This window comes from Thamnophis sirtalis, unplaced genomic scaffold (assembly GCF_051295495.1).
Source record: "Thamnophis sirtalis isolate CommonGarterSnake01/CBP01778 unplaced genomic scaffold, rThaSir2_p1.2 scaffold_11, whole genome shotgun sequence".
Lineage (NCBI taxonomy): Eukaryota > Metazoa > Chordata > Lepidosauria > Squamata > Natricidae > Thamnophis > Thamnophis sirtalis.
In genome coordinates this window covers 6,807,522-6,824,707 of record NW_028261391.1, presented here as the reverse complement: position 1 = coordinate 6,824,707, position 17,186 = coordinate 6,807,522, and the positions used below count along the sequence as shown (strand labels likewise).

Below are 17,186 nucleotides of genomic sequence, written 5' to 3'. Positions count from 1 at the left end.
AACTTACAACAGTTTAGTGTCTAGTTAAAATTGCAACGGTGCTGAAAAAAAGTGACTTATGATGGTTGCAGTATTCCCTTGGTCACTGTAATTTACATTTGGATGGGCTCACATTTATGACGATTGCAGTGTCCCATCACTGATCCCCTTTTGCAACCTTCTGAGAAGCAGGTCAACGGGGAAACCAAATTCACTTAATCATGTTATTCGTTTAAGAACTGCAGTAACCAATGTGGCAAGAAAAGTCATCAAACAAGGCAAAACTCGCTGGACGAATTTCTCATTTAGCAAGAAAATTTTGGCCTCTGTTGGGCTCCTAAATTGAGGACTATTTATGATCCCAATTTTTGGAAAGTGACTAATCTCAGGGTTCCAAATAGCATCCAAAAGTAAATTGGAGTCCAAGGCAAAGGATTGCTCAAAGTTCCAATTTATTAAGAGAGCCACGTTGGCACATCTGGGAAAACCTGAATCTGAAAGCTTCCCGGTCCCCCCCCCCAGTTGAAAGTTCAAGATCTGGCCCCCACACCACAAGTCCATCACATGGTCCAATCTTCCACTGCCATGTTGGGAGTTTCCACCCATCCAGTTCTGGTCAGGTGCAGAGGTGTAAAGACAAAGGATGACCTTGGCTTTCTAGAAAGGAATGTTGTTATGGCTACATTGCATCTAGCTCCATACAATCCCTCCCTCCCATTTTCCCACAATAGAAAAGGCATAATAGAATAATAGAAAGTGTGGCAGGCCAAAGATCCAAGGGAAAAGTTGGCTGCTGGCCTGACAACTTCAACACCTGTCCTTTGTTGGCATTGAGTACCATTTCAGGAAACTCCCCCGCCAAAAAGAATATTTCTGTTGCTGGAGAGCTAAATTTGACTCACACCCTCTTTTTCTTGTCTAGGCTGAGCCAACCAATCCGTGTCCGTTTCTTGGAGTCAGATGGGACGGTCCTTTTCGAACATCCTATACAACAGGGCACCATCTTCCAAGATGGTATGGTAAGTGGACCACAATCAATCAGAATAGCTCTGGAAGGAACCTTGGAGGTCTTCTACTCCATCCCCCTGCTCAAGCAGGAGACCCTATGAACCATTTAAGACAGATGGCTGTCCAGTCTCTTCTTAGAAACCTCCAGTCATAACTTCTGAAGGCAACTTCTCTTCCACCGGTTAATTGTCCTCACCGATAGAAAGTTACTCCTTAATCCAAGGACATAGTTAATCCCTGCCCTTCTACTAATGAATTCATTAGTATTAATTTTGATTAATTAGCTCTTATTAAATAGTATTAATTAATAAATTCTACTAATTGAACATAGAATAACAGAGTTGGAAGAGACCTTGGAGGTCTTCTAGTCCAACGCCCTGCTTAGGTAGGAAACCCTTCACCACTTCAGACAAATGGTTCTCCAACATCTTAAAAGAATGGAATAGAATGGGATGGGATGGGATGGGATGGGATAGAATAGAATAGAATAGAAAAGAATAGAATATGGGATGGGATGGGGTGAGATGGGGTGGGATAGGATAGGATAGGATAGGATCTGGACTGGACTGCACTAGAATAGAATAGAATAGAATAGAATAGAATAGAATAGAATAGAATAGAAGATGGGATGGGATGGGATGGGATGGGATGGGATGGGATGGGATGGGATGGGATGGGTTAGAATAGAATAGAATATGAAATGGAATAGAGGATGGGATGGGATAGGATAAAATAGATTAGGATTAGGATTAGATTAGGATTAGGATAGAATAGAATAGAATAGGGATGGGATAGAATGGAATGGAATAGAATAGAATAGGGATCGGGTGGGATGGGATGGGATGGGATAGAATAGAATAGAATATGGGATGGGATAGAATAGAATAGAATAGAATAGGATATTGACTGGACTGGACTGGACTGGACTGGACTGGACTGGACTGGACTGGACTGGACTAGAATAGAATAGAATAGAATAGAATAGAATAGAATAGAATAGAATAGAATAGAATAGAATGTGATTAGACACAGAAGGAAATTGTCTTTGGTGCAGATGCTCTCAGTGTACATAAAAACTTCCAGTGTTGGAGCATTGAATGAGCATATTCCTATTGTCTCCTCCTTTGGTGAAATGTATAAATATCAGTTCATCCTTTTTTTCTGTGGGAGTCCTTCCCACCATTTTCCAAAGGGAATTCCTCCACTGCATATAGCAGTGCAATAGATGAACCTTGATTATTGGTTTTGGGGGCCACACCTCGCCCCTTCTTCTTTTCCAGATCTGTGGCATGTGGCGGAATTTGCAGAAGGCTTCCATCCGGCTCTTGAAGATGGATCAAATGCGCATCACCCTGATCACCCAGACTCATCCGGCAGGCGAGGTCCGAGGCCAGATTGTCAAGCACCGGGCCCTCTTTGCAGGTAATCTATGGTTTAGGCAACCGGGGTTATCCCGGGAAACATTTTCAAGACAGGGAAGTTTTTAACTTTCCGTGTCACAGAAAAGAATCTACAAACCTGGTTCAAAAGGTAAGGCACCCAGTGTTGTGGCCTGCCAGAGGAACCGTTGACAGATTCGGAGAGTGATAAGGTTGGGGAGGAACATGGGCCAGTCCTGGAGCCTGGGGAAGGCTCTGAGGAGGGCTCTGTGTCGGAGGCAGAGAGGGGGCCAGGGCCGTCTGACAGTTATCAGCTGCCTTCAGAGTCAGAGATCAGTGGGGCAGAAGAACAGCTGGAGCCTGTTCCCAGTGTGCACATGAGCAGAGTTGCCAGACGAAGGGAACAGCTAAAGAACAGAGGTCGACTTGGGAGGAAGGCCACAGGTGGACAGTGAATGGCCCCTCCCAGAGGAAATAAAAGGAGAGTGAAAGGGGAGGGGAGTTTGCAGGAGACAATTAGTTCACTTAATTGGTTCATGACTCTCCGAGACTCCTGGCCAAGTTTTGCAGAGATCAGCCTGGCAGCTCTCCAAGCCAGATAAGGTCTGTGACTATAAATCCTCCCTTGAAAGAATGTTCTGGATGTGAATGAGCAGAATTCACAGTCAATTAATAAAGAGGGGTTTTTGTCAGGACAAGGAGTTTGCTTCATGCTCTCAGGAAGCCTCGGTCAGAACACCCTTAATGTACGTATGTGCTAGTCGTTCCCGACTCTAGGGGGCGGGGCTCATCTCCATTTCAAAGCCCAAGAGCCAGCGCTGTCCGAAGACGTCTCCGTGGTCATGTGGTTGGCATGACTAAACGCTGAAGGAGCACAGAACTCTGTTACCTTCCCACTAAAGATGGTCCCTATTTTTCTACTTGCATTATTACATGCTTTCGAACTGCTAGGTTGGCAGAAGCTGGGACAAGTAATGGGAGCTCACTCTGTTATGCTAGGGATTCAAACCACCGAACTGCCACTGAACAAGCTCAGCGTCTTAGACACTGAGCCACAGTGTCCTTTTAATAAAGGCGATGCAAACTACCTAATAGATCTCAGAACATGGGAATAGACCCACAGTTATATAGGCCAGTGTTTCTCAACTTTGGCAACTTGAAGATGTCCGGACTTCAACTCCCAGAATTCCCCAGCCAGCGAATGCTGGCTGGGGAATTCTGGGAGTTGAAGTCCGGACATCTTCAAGTTACCAAGGTTGAGAAACACTGATATACGCCACTCTGAGCCCTCAAAAAAAGGGAGAGAATAAAAAATGATGGTGTCCATAATCCCAAGTTTGAAGCACCTCCAGATATTTGTATTTGCCATTCCAATGAGGTTTTATCCTCTTCTGTTGTTCCAGAGACTTTCAGTGCCATCTTGACGTCCGTGGACCCGACTCACCTGAACACGGGAGGCATCGCTATGCTGACTCTCAGCGACACAGAGAACAATCTGCACTTTGTCCTGGTTACGAAGGGGTTCCTGGAGCCGGCAGGCAAAAGTGAGCAAGGACAGAGAGAAGCAGCCAGTCATGACTGAAAAAGTTCTCTCATCCAGTTAGTTAAGATAAAACCAGCCCGGTCCAGCCATAGTTTTGCACGGGCTGTCTCTTGCAAAGAGATGGTTAAAGACCAACTGTGAGTGGAATAGAATGGAAGGAATGGAAGGGAATGGAATAGAGGAGAGGAGAGGAGAGGAGAGGAGAGGAGAGAAGAGAAGAGAAGAGAAGAGAAGAGAAGAGAAGAGAAGAGAAGAGGGAATGGAATGGAATAGAATAGAATAGATAGTAGAGTAGAATGAATTGAATAGAATAGAACAGAATAAAGAGTAGAGTAGAGTAGAGTAGAGTAGAGTAGAGTAGAGTAGAGTAGAGTAGAGTAGAAGGAATGGAATGGTATGGGATAGGATAGGATAGAATAGAATAGAAGAGAGGAGAGGAGAGGGGAGAAGAGAAGAGAAGAGGGAATGGAATGGAATAGAATAGAATAGATAGTAGAGTAGAATGAATTGAATAGAATAGAACAGAATAAAGAGTAGAGTAGAGTAGAGTAGAGTAGAGTAGAAGGAATGGAATGGTATGGGATAGGATAGGATAGGATAGGATAGGATAGAATAGAAGAGAGGAGAGAAGAGAAGAGGAAATGGAATGGAATAGAATAGAATAGATAGTAGAGTAGAATGAATTGAATAGAATAGAACAGAATAAAGAGTAGAGTAGAGTAGAGTAGAGTAGAGTAGAAGGAATGGAATGGTATGGGATAGGATAGAATAGAATAGAATAGAATAGAATAGAATAGAATAGAGGAGAGGGGAGAAGAGAAGAGGGAATGGAATAGAATAGAATAGAATAGAATAGAATAGAGAGGAGAGTAGAATCAATTGAATAGAATAGAACAGAACAGAATAACGAGTATAGTATAGTAGAGTAGAGAAGAGAAGAGTAGAGTAGAGTAGAGTAGAAGGAATGGGATGGGATAGGATAGGATAGAATAGAATAGAATAGAATAGAGGAGAGGGGAGAAGAGAAGAGAAGAGGGAATGGAATAGAATAGAATAGAGAGTAGAGTAGAATCAATTGAATAGAATAGAACAGAACAGAATAACGAGTAGAGTAGAGTAGAGTAGAGTAGAGTAGAGTAGAGTAGAGTAGAGTAGAGTAGAGTAGAGTAGAGTAGAGTAGAGTAGAGTAGAGTAGAAGGAATGGGATGGGATGGGATGGGATGGGATGGGATGGGATGGGATGGGATGGGATGGGATGGGATGGGATGGGATGGGATGGGATGGGATAGGATAGAATAGAATAGAATAGAATAAAATAGAGGAGAGGAGAGGAGAGGAAAGAAGAGAAGAGAAGAGGGAATGGAATAGAATAGAATAGAATAGAATAGAATAGAATAGAGAGTAGAGTAGAGTGAATAGAATAGAATAGAAAAGAAAAGAATAAAGAGTAGAGTAGAGTAGAGTAGAGTGAATGGAATAGGATAGGATAGAATAGAATAGAATAGAATAGAATAGGAAGTAGAGAATGGAACAGAACAGAACAGAACCTCTGGTCACGACCATAATTCATTCCATAACTTTGATCACAACCCAATTTGGTCGTGGCTCGAACCTAACCGAAGTTAATGAAAAACTGATGCAGTGGCCACACGAGGTTACTGTTGTTAGCGCTTACAAAAAAATGGCACGGAAGCAGGAATTGGTCAGGGCCGTGTTTGATCACCACCCGAGTACGTGTTCGTTTCCCAATTCAAAAATGTTGTGAATTTTTTGGTGGGAACCCGATTTGGTCGTGGTCCGAAGCGTTCGTGACCAGAGGTTCTACCGTACAGAATTGGAAGGGGCCTTGGAGGTCTTCTAGTCCAACCCCCTGCTTAGGCAGGAAAGCCTACACCACTTCAGACATATTGTTATCCAACCTCTTCTTTAAAACTTCCAGTGTTGGAGCCTTCACAACTTCTGGAGGCAAGTTCTGTTCCACTGATTCGTTGTTCTAACTCTGGGATGCTGCAATTGTCGGAAATGCGATTGCGCAACCATGGGCCTCCTGTGACGGTTGTAAGCGCAAGGACCGATTGTTAAAAACCTTTTGGCGCAATCGTCATTCCAAACGGTCCTTAGAGGAATGATTTTAAATCAAGAACTTACCCGTATAGCATGAATTGTCTCTCGGCTTCCTTGCAGAATCCAATCGGATCCCACTGAGGGTGCAAATCCTACACCAGGACAAGGTTCTCAGGCAGATCCTGGCTAATGTCACCTTACAGGTAAGCTGACATTTTAAAAGCCTGTTTTGAGCGGCTTGGGGGACATTTAATGAGGCTGCTGCTGTTTGCTTGCCTGCTATCACTGTCATTCCCAGGACCCCGATTTTGCAGAGGTGCTGATGGAACTGGGGAGCCAGGAGATGCACTGGCTGGCACAAGGACAGCTGAGGATGACCGCAGAGGTGGAAGGCGGAGTCCGTCAGAAGTTAGCAGGGCACATCACAGTCCGGAGAAGCTGTGACAGTGAGTGACAGTGTGGGCTCCCCGGGACTGATTCATCCTGGCTACTCTTCCCCTTGCAGGGTTTCTGAGCTTTTGGCATTAACATTTTGCATTTTTATGCGAAATGCCCCCCAAAATTTGGCTCAGTGGCTAAGACGCTGAGCTTGTCGATCAGAACGGTCAGCAGTTCAGCAGTTCGAATCCCTACTGCCCTGTAGCGGTGTGAGCTCCCGTTACTTGTCCCAGCTTCTGCCAACCTAGCATTTCGAAAGCATGTAAAAATGCAAGTAGAAAAATAGGAACCACCTTTGGTGGGAAGGTAACAGTGTTCCATGCACCTTCGGCGTTCAATCATGCCGGCCACATGACCATGGAGATGTCTTCGGACAGCGCTGGCTCTTTGGCGTTGAAACGGAGATGAGCACCGCCTCCTAGAGTCAGGAACGGCTAGAACATATGTGCAAGGGGAACCTTTTACCTTTACCTATAGTCAGAAAAAAAATATCACTTTTGTGCATTTCAAGTACTGGTAGTCCTTGACTTACAACCATTCATTTAGTACCATTCGTAGTGGCACTGAAAAAAAGTGACTTATGGCTGTTTTTTTCACACTTGTGACTGTTGCAGCATCCCCATGTGATCAAAATTTGGTTGCTTCTCAAACGGCGTGTATTTATGACGGTTGCAATGTCCCGGGGTCGTGTGATCCCACTTTGCAATCTTCTGACAATGCAAAGTCAATGGGGAAGCCGGATCCACTTAACAACCCTGTGTTTCTAACTTAAGGACTTCATAAGTCTGGCAAAGAACGTTCATAACACAGAGGAAATGTCACTTAATTGCGGTCTTGCTTAGGAACAGAAATTTTTTTGGGGGGCATTCTGGTCATAAGTCGAGGACTACCTGTAAGAGTCATGAGAACCCTCCCTCTGTCAGAATTTCAAATCTGGGTTGTAAACGACTGTACACATAATGGTAAAATATGTGGACTTCAATTCCCAGAATTCCCAAGTCAGAATACAGACCTAACTACGTTGTCATCTGAAAAACATCATTTCTCTCTCTCTCTCTGTCTCTGTCTCTGTCTCTGTCTCTCCCACTCCCTCTCCCTCCCAGCCATTCAGAGTGTGCTTTGTGGAGCCAACGCCTTGATACCCACTCACACAGGAGCAGTGGGCTCTGCCAAGGTTGTGCTACATGGAAATGGGACATGGGAATACCAGGTAAGAGGGGAGCAACATGCAAACAAAAGCAAATGAAACACTCCCAGGAACAAAACAAATTAAAGTTTAATTTGTGTGCATTGTTCAATGGACTGTTAAATTGGCCACGCCAGTGGTGGGATTCAAATAATTTAACAACCGGTTCTCTGCCCTAATGACCAGCAGGGTAGGTGGGGCTTGGTGGTCATGTGACTGGGTGGGCATGGCCAACTCAACATCACTCACGTTGATGGGCTCGTCGCCTTAGCTGTTACAATGGTAATAAGGGTTAACCAGAGCGGCTGTTTCTGTAAACAGGGCAATAAAGATTAGTCTAAAAGCAACACCAGAATGTCTCCTTCCTACCTTCCTTACAGGATTAGCCCTGTAAAGTGGAAAAAAACAAAAGGAGATTTCTTCCAACAATTGGTTCTCCGAACTGCTTAGAAAGTTACCAACCGGTTCTCCCGAATAGGTGCGAACTGGCTGAATCCCACCACTGGGCCACGCCCACCAAGTCACATGACCTAACCACACCCACCTAGTCACATTACCACCTAGCCATGCCCACCCAGCCAGTCCAGCCCTCCCCCGCAGTCTGAGGGACTGAATTGGCCCCCTGTTTTAAAAAGTTTGAGGACCCCTTGTACTGTTATTCAGTTCATGTGGCTTTGATTCATTAGGGACAATCTTCTCTCCAGATCCAGGTAGCCGGAACAGGAAGTGAGGTGATTGGCATCACCTTGGAGACCAAACCCCGCCGAAGAAATAAACGCAGCATTTTGTACGACATGACCCACAGCTACAGGGCTGGCATGGTGAGCGTCGGCTGGCGGAAGAAGAGGGTGGACATGGGGATTGGAGATGGGCAGCCGGCTCGGTGCAGCGAACCCCAGAGACTTCAAAATGTGTGAAGTGCATTGTTCCTCGTCTGCATTGTTCCGCTCTTGGACTTCACACTTGACAAAGAACCGAGCCTTGTGTCAGGGTTCCAAATAGCATCCAAAAGTAAATCAGAGTCCAAGGCAAAGTATTGCTCAAAGTTCCAATTTATTAAGAGAGCCATGTTGGCACATCTGGGAAAGCCCGAATCTGAAAGCTTCCCGGTTTTCCCCACCCAGTTGAAAGTTCAAGATCTTTCCCCCACACCCACAAGTCCATCACATGGTCCAATCTTCCACTGCCATACCGGCAGTTCCTCCCATCCAATTCCGGTCAGGTCCAGAGGTGCAGAGACAAAGGATGACCTTGGCTTTCTAGAAAGAATTTTGTTATGGCTACATAGCATCCAACTCCGTACGATCCCCCCCTTCCGTTTTCCCACAATAGAAAATACATAGTAGAATAATAGAAAGTGTGGCAGGCCAAAGATCCAAAAGAAAAGATGGCTGCAGGCCTGACATCTTGCACATTTTGATTCTCTCTCCTGACACCCTTGTTATATTCCAGGCCAGTGGCTCCTGGACACAAGCCAGCGGGCGCGATGCCCACATGCTGCTGCAGAACGAGCTCTTCTTAAATGTCGCCACCAAGGACTTTGAGGATGGAGAATTGCGTGGACAGATAATTGCCATGCTCTACAACGGACTCTTGGCCCGTTATCAAGGTACTCGTGCGCAGAGTGTGTGAAATTGCTGAGCCAGACAATGGGGGAATCAACTGGTGGTTGGTGGGGACAAGGTTTTTGGTCCAGTTCGGAGACGGGGGGGGGGGGGGATATCGCCAACAAACTTGGCAACTTTAATAAGATTTGTGGACTTCAACTCCCAGAATTCCCTGAATTCCTCAGCCAGCCATACTGACTGAAGAATTCTGGGCATTGGAAATCCACCACAGGGGTCCCCCAATCTCTGGGCCGTGGCCCAGTACCAGGCTATGGACCAGCCTGCCACTCGCATGGCCCAGTTCCCTTCCCGGCCCAGGCCTCCAAGCCACAAACATGGGGACCACTGTTCCACAAGACTTGGCAACTTTAAGACTTATGGCCTTCAACTCCCAGAATTCCCAGAATTCCTCAGCAAGCCATACTGATTGAAGAATTCTAGGAAGTCAACCAGGGGTGGGATTGAACGATCGTAGCAACCGGTTCTCTGCCCGGTTGCTGGGGGCGTGGCCATGAGGGGCATGGCCTACTCGGCCTACCCACGGCAGCGGGGGGGCATTTTTGCCCTCCCTGGACTCCGGAGGCTTTCCTCAAGCCTCCGGGAGAACAAAAACAGCCTCCCAAGGATTCCAGAGGCCCTCCGGAGGCCATTTTTTCGCCCTCCCAGAACCTTCGTGCGGGCCCTGTGCATGATGAACGGGCCACGTAGGGACTCCTGGGAGGGGTGAGGTGAGGTGGGAGGGGCCTCAACCTACAGCCACAAATGGGACTGGAATTTCTATTGCTAAGCAAATTAGTTGTTAAGTGAGTTGCGCCCCATTTTTGCCGTAGTTGTTAAGTGAATCACAGCAGTTGTTAAGTGAATCATGTGGTTGTTAAGCAAATCTGGCTTCCTCCATTTACTTTGCTTGTCGGAAAGTGAAGCTGGCCTGGGGAGGCTTCAAATGTTGATCACATGACCCATGATAAAAAATATGTGCCGCTTGCCAAGTGCCCAAAATTGGCATACAAGACCATGGGGACATTGAAGTGGTCATAAGTGTGAGAACGAGTCACAAGTCACTTTTTTCAGTACTGTTGTAACTTCAAATACTCCATAAGTGAATGGTCGTAAGCCGAGGACCACCTGTAGTATTTGAATACAGGGATCAAAAGAACCCTTTAATACAGGTAGTCCTTGACTTATGACCACCATTCCTGTTGCTAAGTGAAACATTTGTTAAGTGACTTTTGCTCCACTTTATGACTTTCCCTGCCCCAGTTGTTAACTGAATCACTGCAGTTATTAAGTTAGTCGCATGGTTCTTAAGGAAATCTGGCTTCCCTATTGACTGTTTGTCAGAAGGTCGCAAAAGGGGATCCCCTGACCCTGGGGCAACCGTCGTAAATATGAGTCAGTTGCCAAGCATTCAAATTTCGATCATGTGACCTTGGGGATGCTGTGTTAAAATATTCATGGCTGGGAGAGACATGGGAACCAGGTCAGCCAATGAATAGGCATAGCAACTTAGTGAGCCAATAGGAGCTCAAACAGATCTGAGTCTGTGCAGAGAATTGAAACAGAAACTTAAGTAAGCAGTCTGCTGCTCTGAGAAGTAAACTAGCAGTCTGTCTGGGCTTGTCTGCTGCTATGAAACTAATTGCTTGTGTTTGCCTGTAACTCTCCTGCCTTGTGTTTACTTGGAAGAACCACCTGTTGGTTATTGTACATTTATTTATCTCTTCTTAGGTATATAAAGAAGTTAATGAATCCTGTTGCATCAGTTATCTGTGTGGGCTTCTGGATTTGAATTTATGCAACAAGCTCTGACATGCTGCAACAGTCGTAACTGTGAAAATGGTCATAAGCCACTTTTTTTCAATGCCATTGTAACTTGGGAACTATCACTCAATGAACTTGTGTCTTTCGTCCTGTAGAACTTCCTATCCCTCTGGCTGGGCAGTTTGTGTCCCCTGCGGTGCATGCGGGCTCTGCAGGCCACGCCTGGGCGTCCTTGGACGATCACTGCCACCTGCACTACGAAATTGTGGTGGCCGGCCTGGGCAGGGCAGACGATGGCACCGTGAGCGCTCACCTGCACGGTTTTGCCGAACTGGGAGAGATTCATGAGACCAGCCTCCCTGAGCACCGGAGGCTGCTGAGAAGTTTCTATGGCACGCAGGTAAGGGGCTCAGAGGCAGCCTTTGGCCTGGAAATGCATTGCCATGCTGCCTGCCTGCCTCTCTGTCTCTGTCTCTGTCTCATCTGTCTGTCTGTCTGTCTGTCTATCTATCATATATCTATCTCCCTCTCTCTATAATCTATCTATCTCTGTCTGTCTGTCTGTCTATCATCTCTCACTATCATATCTACCTAACTATCTATCTATCTATCTATCTATCTATCTATCTATCTATCTATCTATCTATCTATCTATCATCTATCTCCCTCTATCATATCTATCTATCTATCTATCTATCTCTCATATATCATTACCTGTCTATTATCTTTTCTATCTCTATCATATACTGTGTGTGTGTGTGTATGTGTGTGTATGTATGTGTGTGTGTATGTATGTATGTGTATATATGTATGTATGTATGTATGTATGTATGTGTGTATATATACATCTACATCTACATCTACATCTACATCTACATCTACATATACATATACATATACATATACATACATATACATATACATATACATATATATCATATACATATACATATACATATACATATACATATACATATACATATACATATACATATACATATACATATACATATACATATACATATACATATACATATACATATACATATACATATACATATACATATACATATACATATACATATACATCATATACATATACATATACATATACATATACATATACATATACATATACATATACATATACATATACATATACATATACATATACATATACATATACATATACATATACATATACATATACATATACATATACATATATATATATATATATATATACACACACACATATACATATATACATACATACAAACATACATATATTGGATATGAATATTGAATGGTACCTATGAAAGGAAGATGAGAAATGGATTGGTTACATATAAAGATTAATTTAAAAAATAACTAAATTATGATAATGGATATAGTCAAATAAAGGAGAGATAATGATAACAATGTATATATAGGTATGGGTACAACATGGGGAAATTGGATGTAAATTGTAAACAGTGATTTGGAAAGGAAGATTAGAAATCTTTGTTACTAAATGTTATTGATATTTAGCTAGAATGTTATTGGGATACTAGAAATAGCAAATGAGGTGCCAGTATGTGGTTATGTCTTGAGTTTTGGTATGTTTTATGATGAAGGATATTTAAACAATTATAATCAAATGAGAATGGGGGTAGGATGATGGTAATATGTACAAATATATTTGATTTAAAATACTAGAATATGAATCATGGGTGACTGTGAAAGAAATGCACAAAAACTTTTTGTAACGAACTGATACACTTTCTACACTATGTAAAGAAAGAGGATTTTTTGTGTGTTGTGTCTGTTTTGGAAAATAAAAATAAAAAAAACTTATATTAAAAATAAAGATTGGAATGTGCAGAGATGGATAGGCTCATGAAAGAATTAAAAGAGAAAAAAGAATCTGAATATTACTGTGGTATAATTGGCTAGAGGAAATGGAGGGGGGAAGCAGAAAAGCAAAAGAAAGATCAATAAAATAATAAAAAAACTACAAAACCAGAAAATGATTAAAAGATAGAAATATGAAAAAGACTGTAGCAAGTAAATAATAGGAAATGGATACAAAATGACTCAAATGTCATAAAGGTTGTTATACATAGAATATATAGAATATTATATATAGAATGAAGAAAAAAGATGTATGAAATAATATAAATGCACGTATATATAAAGTTATAGTTATAAAAGACTTATAGGTACAGATAAAAGAACCACAACAGATATGTAAAAGAAGTGTAAATGTGTTGCAAAGATGTGAAGTTTTTTTTTTTTAAAGAGAATCTCCATAGACATTAAACCAGGAGTATCCAAACTTGGGAACTTTAAGACTTGTGGACTTCAATTCCCAGAATTCGCCAGAGAGCCATGCTGTCTGGGGAATTCTGGGAGTTGAAGTCCACAAGTCTTAAAGTTCCCAAGTTTGGACACCCCCGCATTAAATAAATGGTTGTAAGTTGAGAATTCCCTGCATCCTGTCCTGGAACACTATTGAGGTACTTCTCTTTCCCCCTTAGGCCCAGGGAGTGGTCAAGGACCTGGACGCAGAGCTGTTTCGCCACCTGGCTCAAGGCACAGCCTTCCTGCAAGTCAGCACCAAAGCGAACCCCCAAGGAGAGATCCGGGGGAAGGTATGTCTGCTTTTTTTTAGCTCTAAAAGACTCTTGATTTCCAAACCATTTGCAGATTAACAGAGTTGGAAGGGACCTTGTAGGTCATCTAGTCCACCACCACCCATCCAAGCAGGAGACCCTACACCATTTCTGACAGATGGCAGTCCAATCTCTTCTTGAAAGCTTCCGGTGATGAAGCTCCCACAACTTCTGTTCCATTGGTTGATTGTTCTCACAGTCAGAAAATTTCTCCTTATTTCTAGGTTAAATCTCTCCTTGTTCAGTTTCCATCCGTTATTCTTTCTCTGGCCTTTGGGTGCTTTGGAAAATAGCTTGACCCCCCTTTCTCTCTGTGGCAGCCCCTCAAATATTGGAAGACTGCTATCACAGGTCCTTCTCTTCCCTAGACTTGTTGTATTTATTTGCGAAGTCCTGTCTGACCCATTGCAACTCCATGGACAATGTTCCTCCAGGCCTTCCTGTCCTCTACCATCTTCTGGAGTCCATTTAAGCTCACGCTGACTGCTTCAATGACTCCATCCAGCCACCTCATTCTCTTCCGTCCCCTTCTTCTTCCTTTGCCCTCCATCTTTCCCAGCATGAGGCTCTTCTCCAGGGAGTCCTTCCTTCTCATTAGGTAGCCAAAGTACTTGAGTTTCCTCTTCAGGATCTGGCCTTTTAAAGAGTAGTCCGGGTTGATATCCTCTAGGACTGACCGGTTGGATCGCCTTGCAGTTTTTGAATAATCTGTACAAGGATAAATTCACAAACTTCTTTCTTTCAAGGAGGTGATGGGCACAGTTTGAAAAGTCAGGTTGAAAAGGCCCTCTAAGCAGACAGGAATTGAAGTCTGTCTGTCTGTCTGTCTGTCTGTCTGTCTGTCTGTCTCTCTCTCTCTCTCTCTCTCTCCCTCCCTCCCTCCCTCTCTCTCTCTCTCTCTCCTCTCTCTCTCTCTCTCTCTCACACACACACACATACACACACACACACACGGAGGGAGGGAGGAAGAGAGAGAGAGAGAGAGAATTTTTAAAATTACTCTCTTTTTCTCAGCTAGTGGGAACATTTAAGAGTGTGGCAAGTTGCCAAGGAAAGCCGTGTGCCAAAACTCTTAAACTCTACATTGTTTGCATTCCTAATCACTGCAAGGAGAAGCATTTGCTTGCTCCCTAGACAGATGGAAATTCCGCCAACGAAGCTTTTCTTGGCAGGAAAATAAAATAATGAGAAACGCTGCATTTATGAAGATGGATGTTTGCCTAACACTGAATGACATAGAAAGTTTTCCTGGGGGGGAACGACAGGACAAGTGGAGTGGGGCAGGCTGTCCTTTCTTAGCTAGCAAAATAAGAAGAGAAATTGTCATAATCAATAATACGGTTTGTATCTTGTTTTGTTTCAAACTTTTGCTTTCATCCCTCACAGGCTCTAAATAAGTTGTTTAAAGTTCAGGAATAGGTGTTAGCTGTTAACTAGAATGCTGTTTCGGCCACTTCAAGATGTATGGACTTCAACTCCCAGAATTCCCCAGTCAGCCAAAGCTATTTGACTGTTGCATAATGGCAGTGAATATATGCATTAGGCCAGGAGTCTCCAACCTTGGCAACTTTAAGCCTGGCTTCAACTCCCAGAATTCCCCAGCCAGCAAACTCTGGCAGTTGAAGTTCACACATCTTAGAATAAGAATAGAATAGAATAACAGAGTTGGAAGGGACCTTGGAGGTCATCTAGTCCAACCTCCTGCTTAGGCAGGAAACCCTACATCACTTCAGACAAATGGTTATCCAACATCTTCTTTAAAACTTCCAGTGTTGGCGCATTCACATCTTCTGGAGGCAAGTTGTTCCACTGATTAATTGTTCTCACTGTCAGAAAATTCCTCCTTGGTTCTAAGTTGCTTCTCTCCTTGACTAGTTTCCATTCATTGCTTCTTGTCCTGCCCTCAGGTGCTTTGGAGAATAGCTTGACTCAGTGGTGGGTTGCAGGCAGTACACCCTGGTACGGGAGTACTAGAGCCTGCCCGGAGCACCGAGTACCGCTCTGGTACAGTGCTCCGGAGGGCCCACCCGCCCGCCCGCCCGTGCTCCTTACCTGTCTTTAAAGTCTTCGGCACGTCCATGCATGTGCTTGCACGACGCTTTACCGAGCAGCTGGAGCATGGCGGAGGCTCGCAGAAGCGTCACTGTACGTCAAGACGCATGCACATGCTGTACATGTCCATGTGGATGTCTCCGGGCCCGTTCCAACCTTACCGGTTGGAACAGGATCTGACTGGAACCCACCACTGGTTTGACTCCCTCTTCTTTGTGGCAGCCCTTGAGATGTTGGAACACTGCTATCATGTCTCCCCTAGTCCTTCTTTCCATTAAACTAGACATACCCAGTTCTTGCAACTGTTCTTCATATGTTTTAATCTCCAGTCCCCTAATCCTCTTTGTTGCTCTTCTCTGCACTCTTTCTAGAGTTCTCCACATCTTTTCTACATCGTGGCGACCAAAACTGAATGCCGTATTCCAAGTGTGGCCTCACCAAGGCCTTGTAAAGTGGTATTAACCCTTCACATGATCTTGATTCTATCCCCTCTGTTTATGCAGCCTAGAACTGTGTTGGCTTTTTTGGCAGCTGCTGCACACGGCTGGCTCCTATTTAAATGGTTGTCCACTAGGATTCCAAGATCCCTCTCACAGTTATTACTATTGAGCAAGGAACTACCTATACTGTACCTGTGCATTTCGTTTTTCTTGCCTAAATGTAGAACCTTACTCTTTTCACCATTAAATGTCATTTTCTTAGATAGGGCCCAATGTTCAAGTCTGTCAAGATCCTTCTGTATCTTAAGCCTGTCTTCTGGAGTGTTGGCTATTCCTGCCAGCTTGGTGTCATCTGCACATTTGATGAGTTCCCCATCTATCCCCTCCTCCAAGTCATTGATGAAGATGTTGAAGAGTCCTGGGCCTAAACAGAGCCTTAAAGGGCCAAGGTTGAGAAAGACTAAGAGAGTCATCATATTAATTCTATTTCATTTTAATTCCATGAAAACGCAATGGCAGCATTTGGCTGACTCTGTCTGGGCGTGGAAGCTAAACCGACATGGGCCCGATTAATATTTGGATGTGAAACCCTACAGAAATGCCAATTCTTGGAAGTGAAACGGGTAGTCCTTCTGCATCAGCATCAGGAAACAAAATGACAGCAAGCCATTTTTCATGCTACGGCCAGGAAAAACAAAGCGGGTTGGATTCACGTAGCCAGGAGAATTTGAGTTCACTTTCCAAGAAATGAAATTAGCAATAGCAAAAACATTTAGACTTCATTATATAAGAGCCGAGGTGGCGCAGTGGTTAGGGTGCAGTACTGCAGGCCACTTCAGCTGACTGTTATCTGCAGTTCAGCGGTTCTAATCTCATCGGCTCAAGGTTGACTCAGCCTTCCATCCTTCCGAGGTGGGTGAAATGAGGACCCAGACTGTGGGGGCAATATGCTGACTCTGTAAACTGCTTAGAGAGGGCTGAAAGCCCTATGAAGCGGTATATAAGTCTAACTGCTATTGCTATTATGCTTTACAGCACTCTCTAAGCGGTTTACAGAGTCAGCCTATTTGCCCCC

The 17,186-nt window shown here is 43.9% G+C and overlaps 1 protein-coding gene across 1 annotated transcript in view; it reads left to right on the top strand.

The window, feature by feature from the left end:
- The window catches only part of CHRD (chordin), a 57,580-nt gene that overhangs the window by 25,976 nt on the left and 14,418 nt on the right, over positions 1-17,186 (top strand). The window contains exons 6-15 of the mRNA XM_087726127.1: positions 902-998; positions 2,268-2,409; positions 3,770-3,910; positions 6,094-6,176; positions 6,272-6,419; positions 7,515-7,621; positions 8,302-8,418; positions 9,050-9,206; positions 11,121-11,365; positions 13,485-13,598. Coding sequence (XP_087582253.1) covers positions 902-998; positions 2,268-2,409; positions 3,770-3,910; positions 6,094-6,176; positions 6,272-6,419; positions 7,515-7,621; positions 8,302-8,418; positions 9,050-9,206; positions 11,121-11,365; positions 13,485-13,598 — 1,351 coding nt within the window. The remainder of the gene's footprint in view (positions 1-901; positions 999-2,267; positions 2,410-3,769; positions 3,911-6,093; positions 6,177-6,271; positions 6,420-7,514; positions 7,622-8,301; positions 8,419-9,049; positions 9,207-11,120; positions 11,366-13,484; positions 13,599-17,186) is intronic.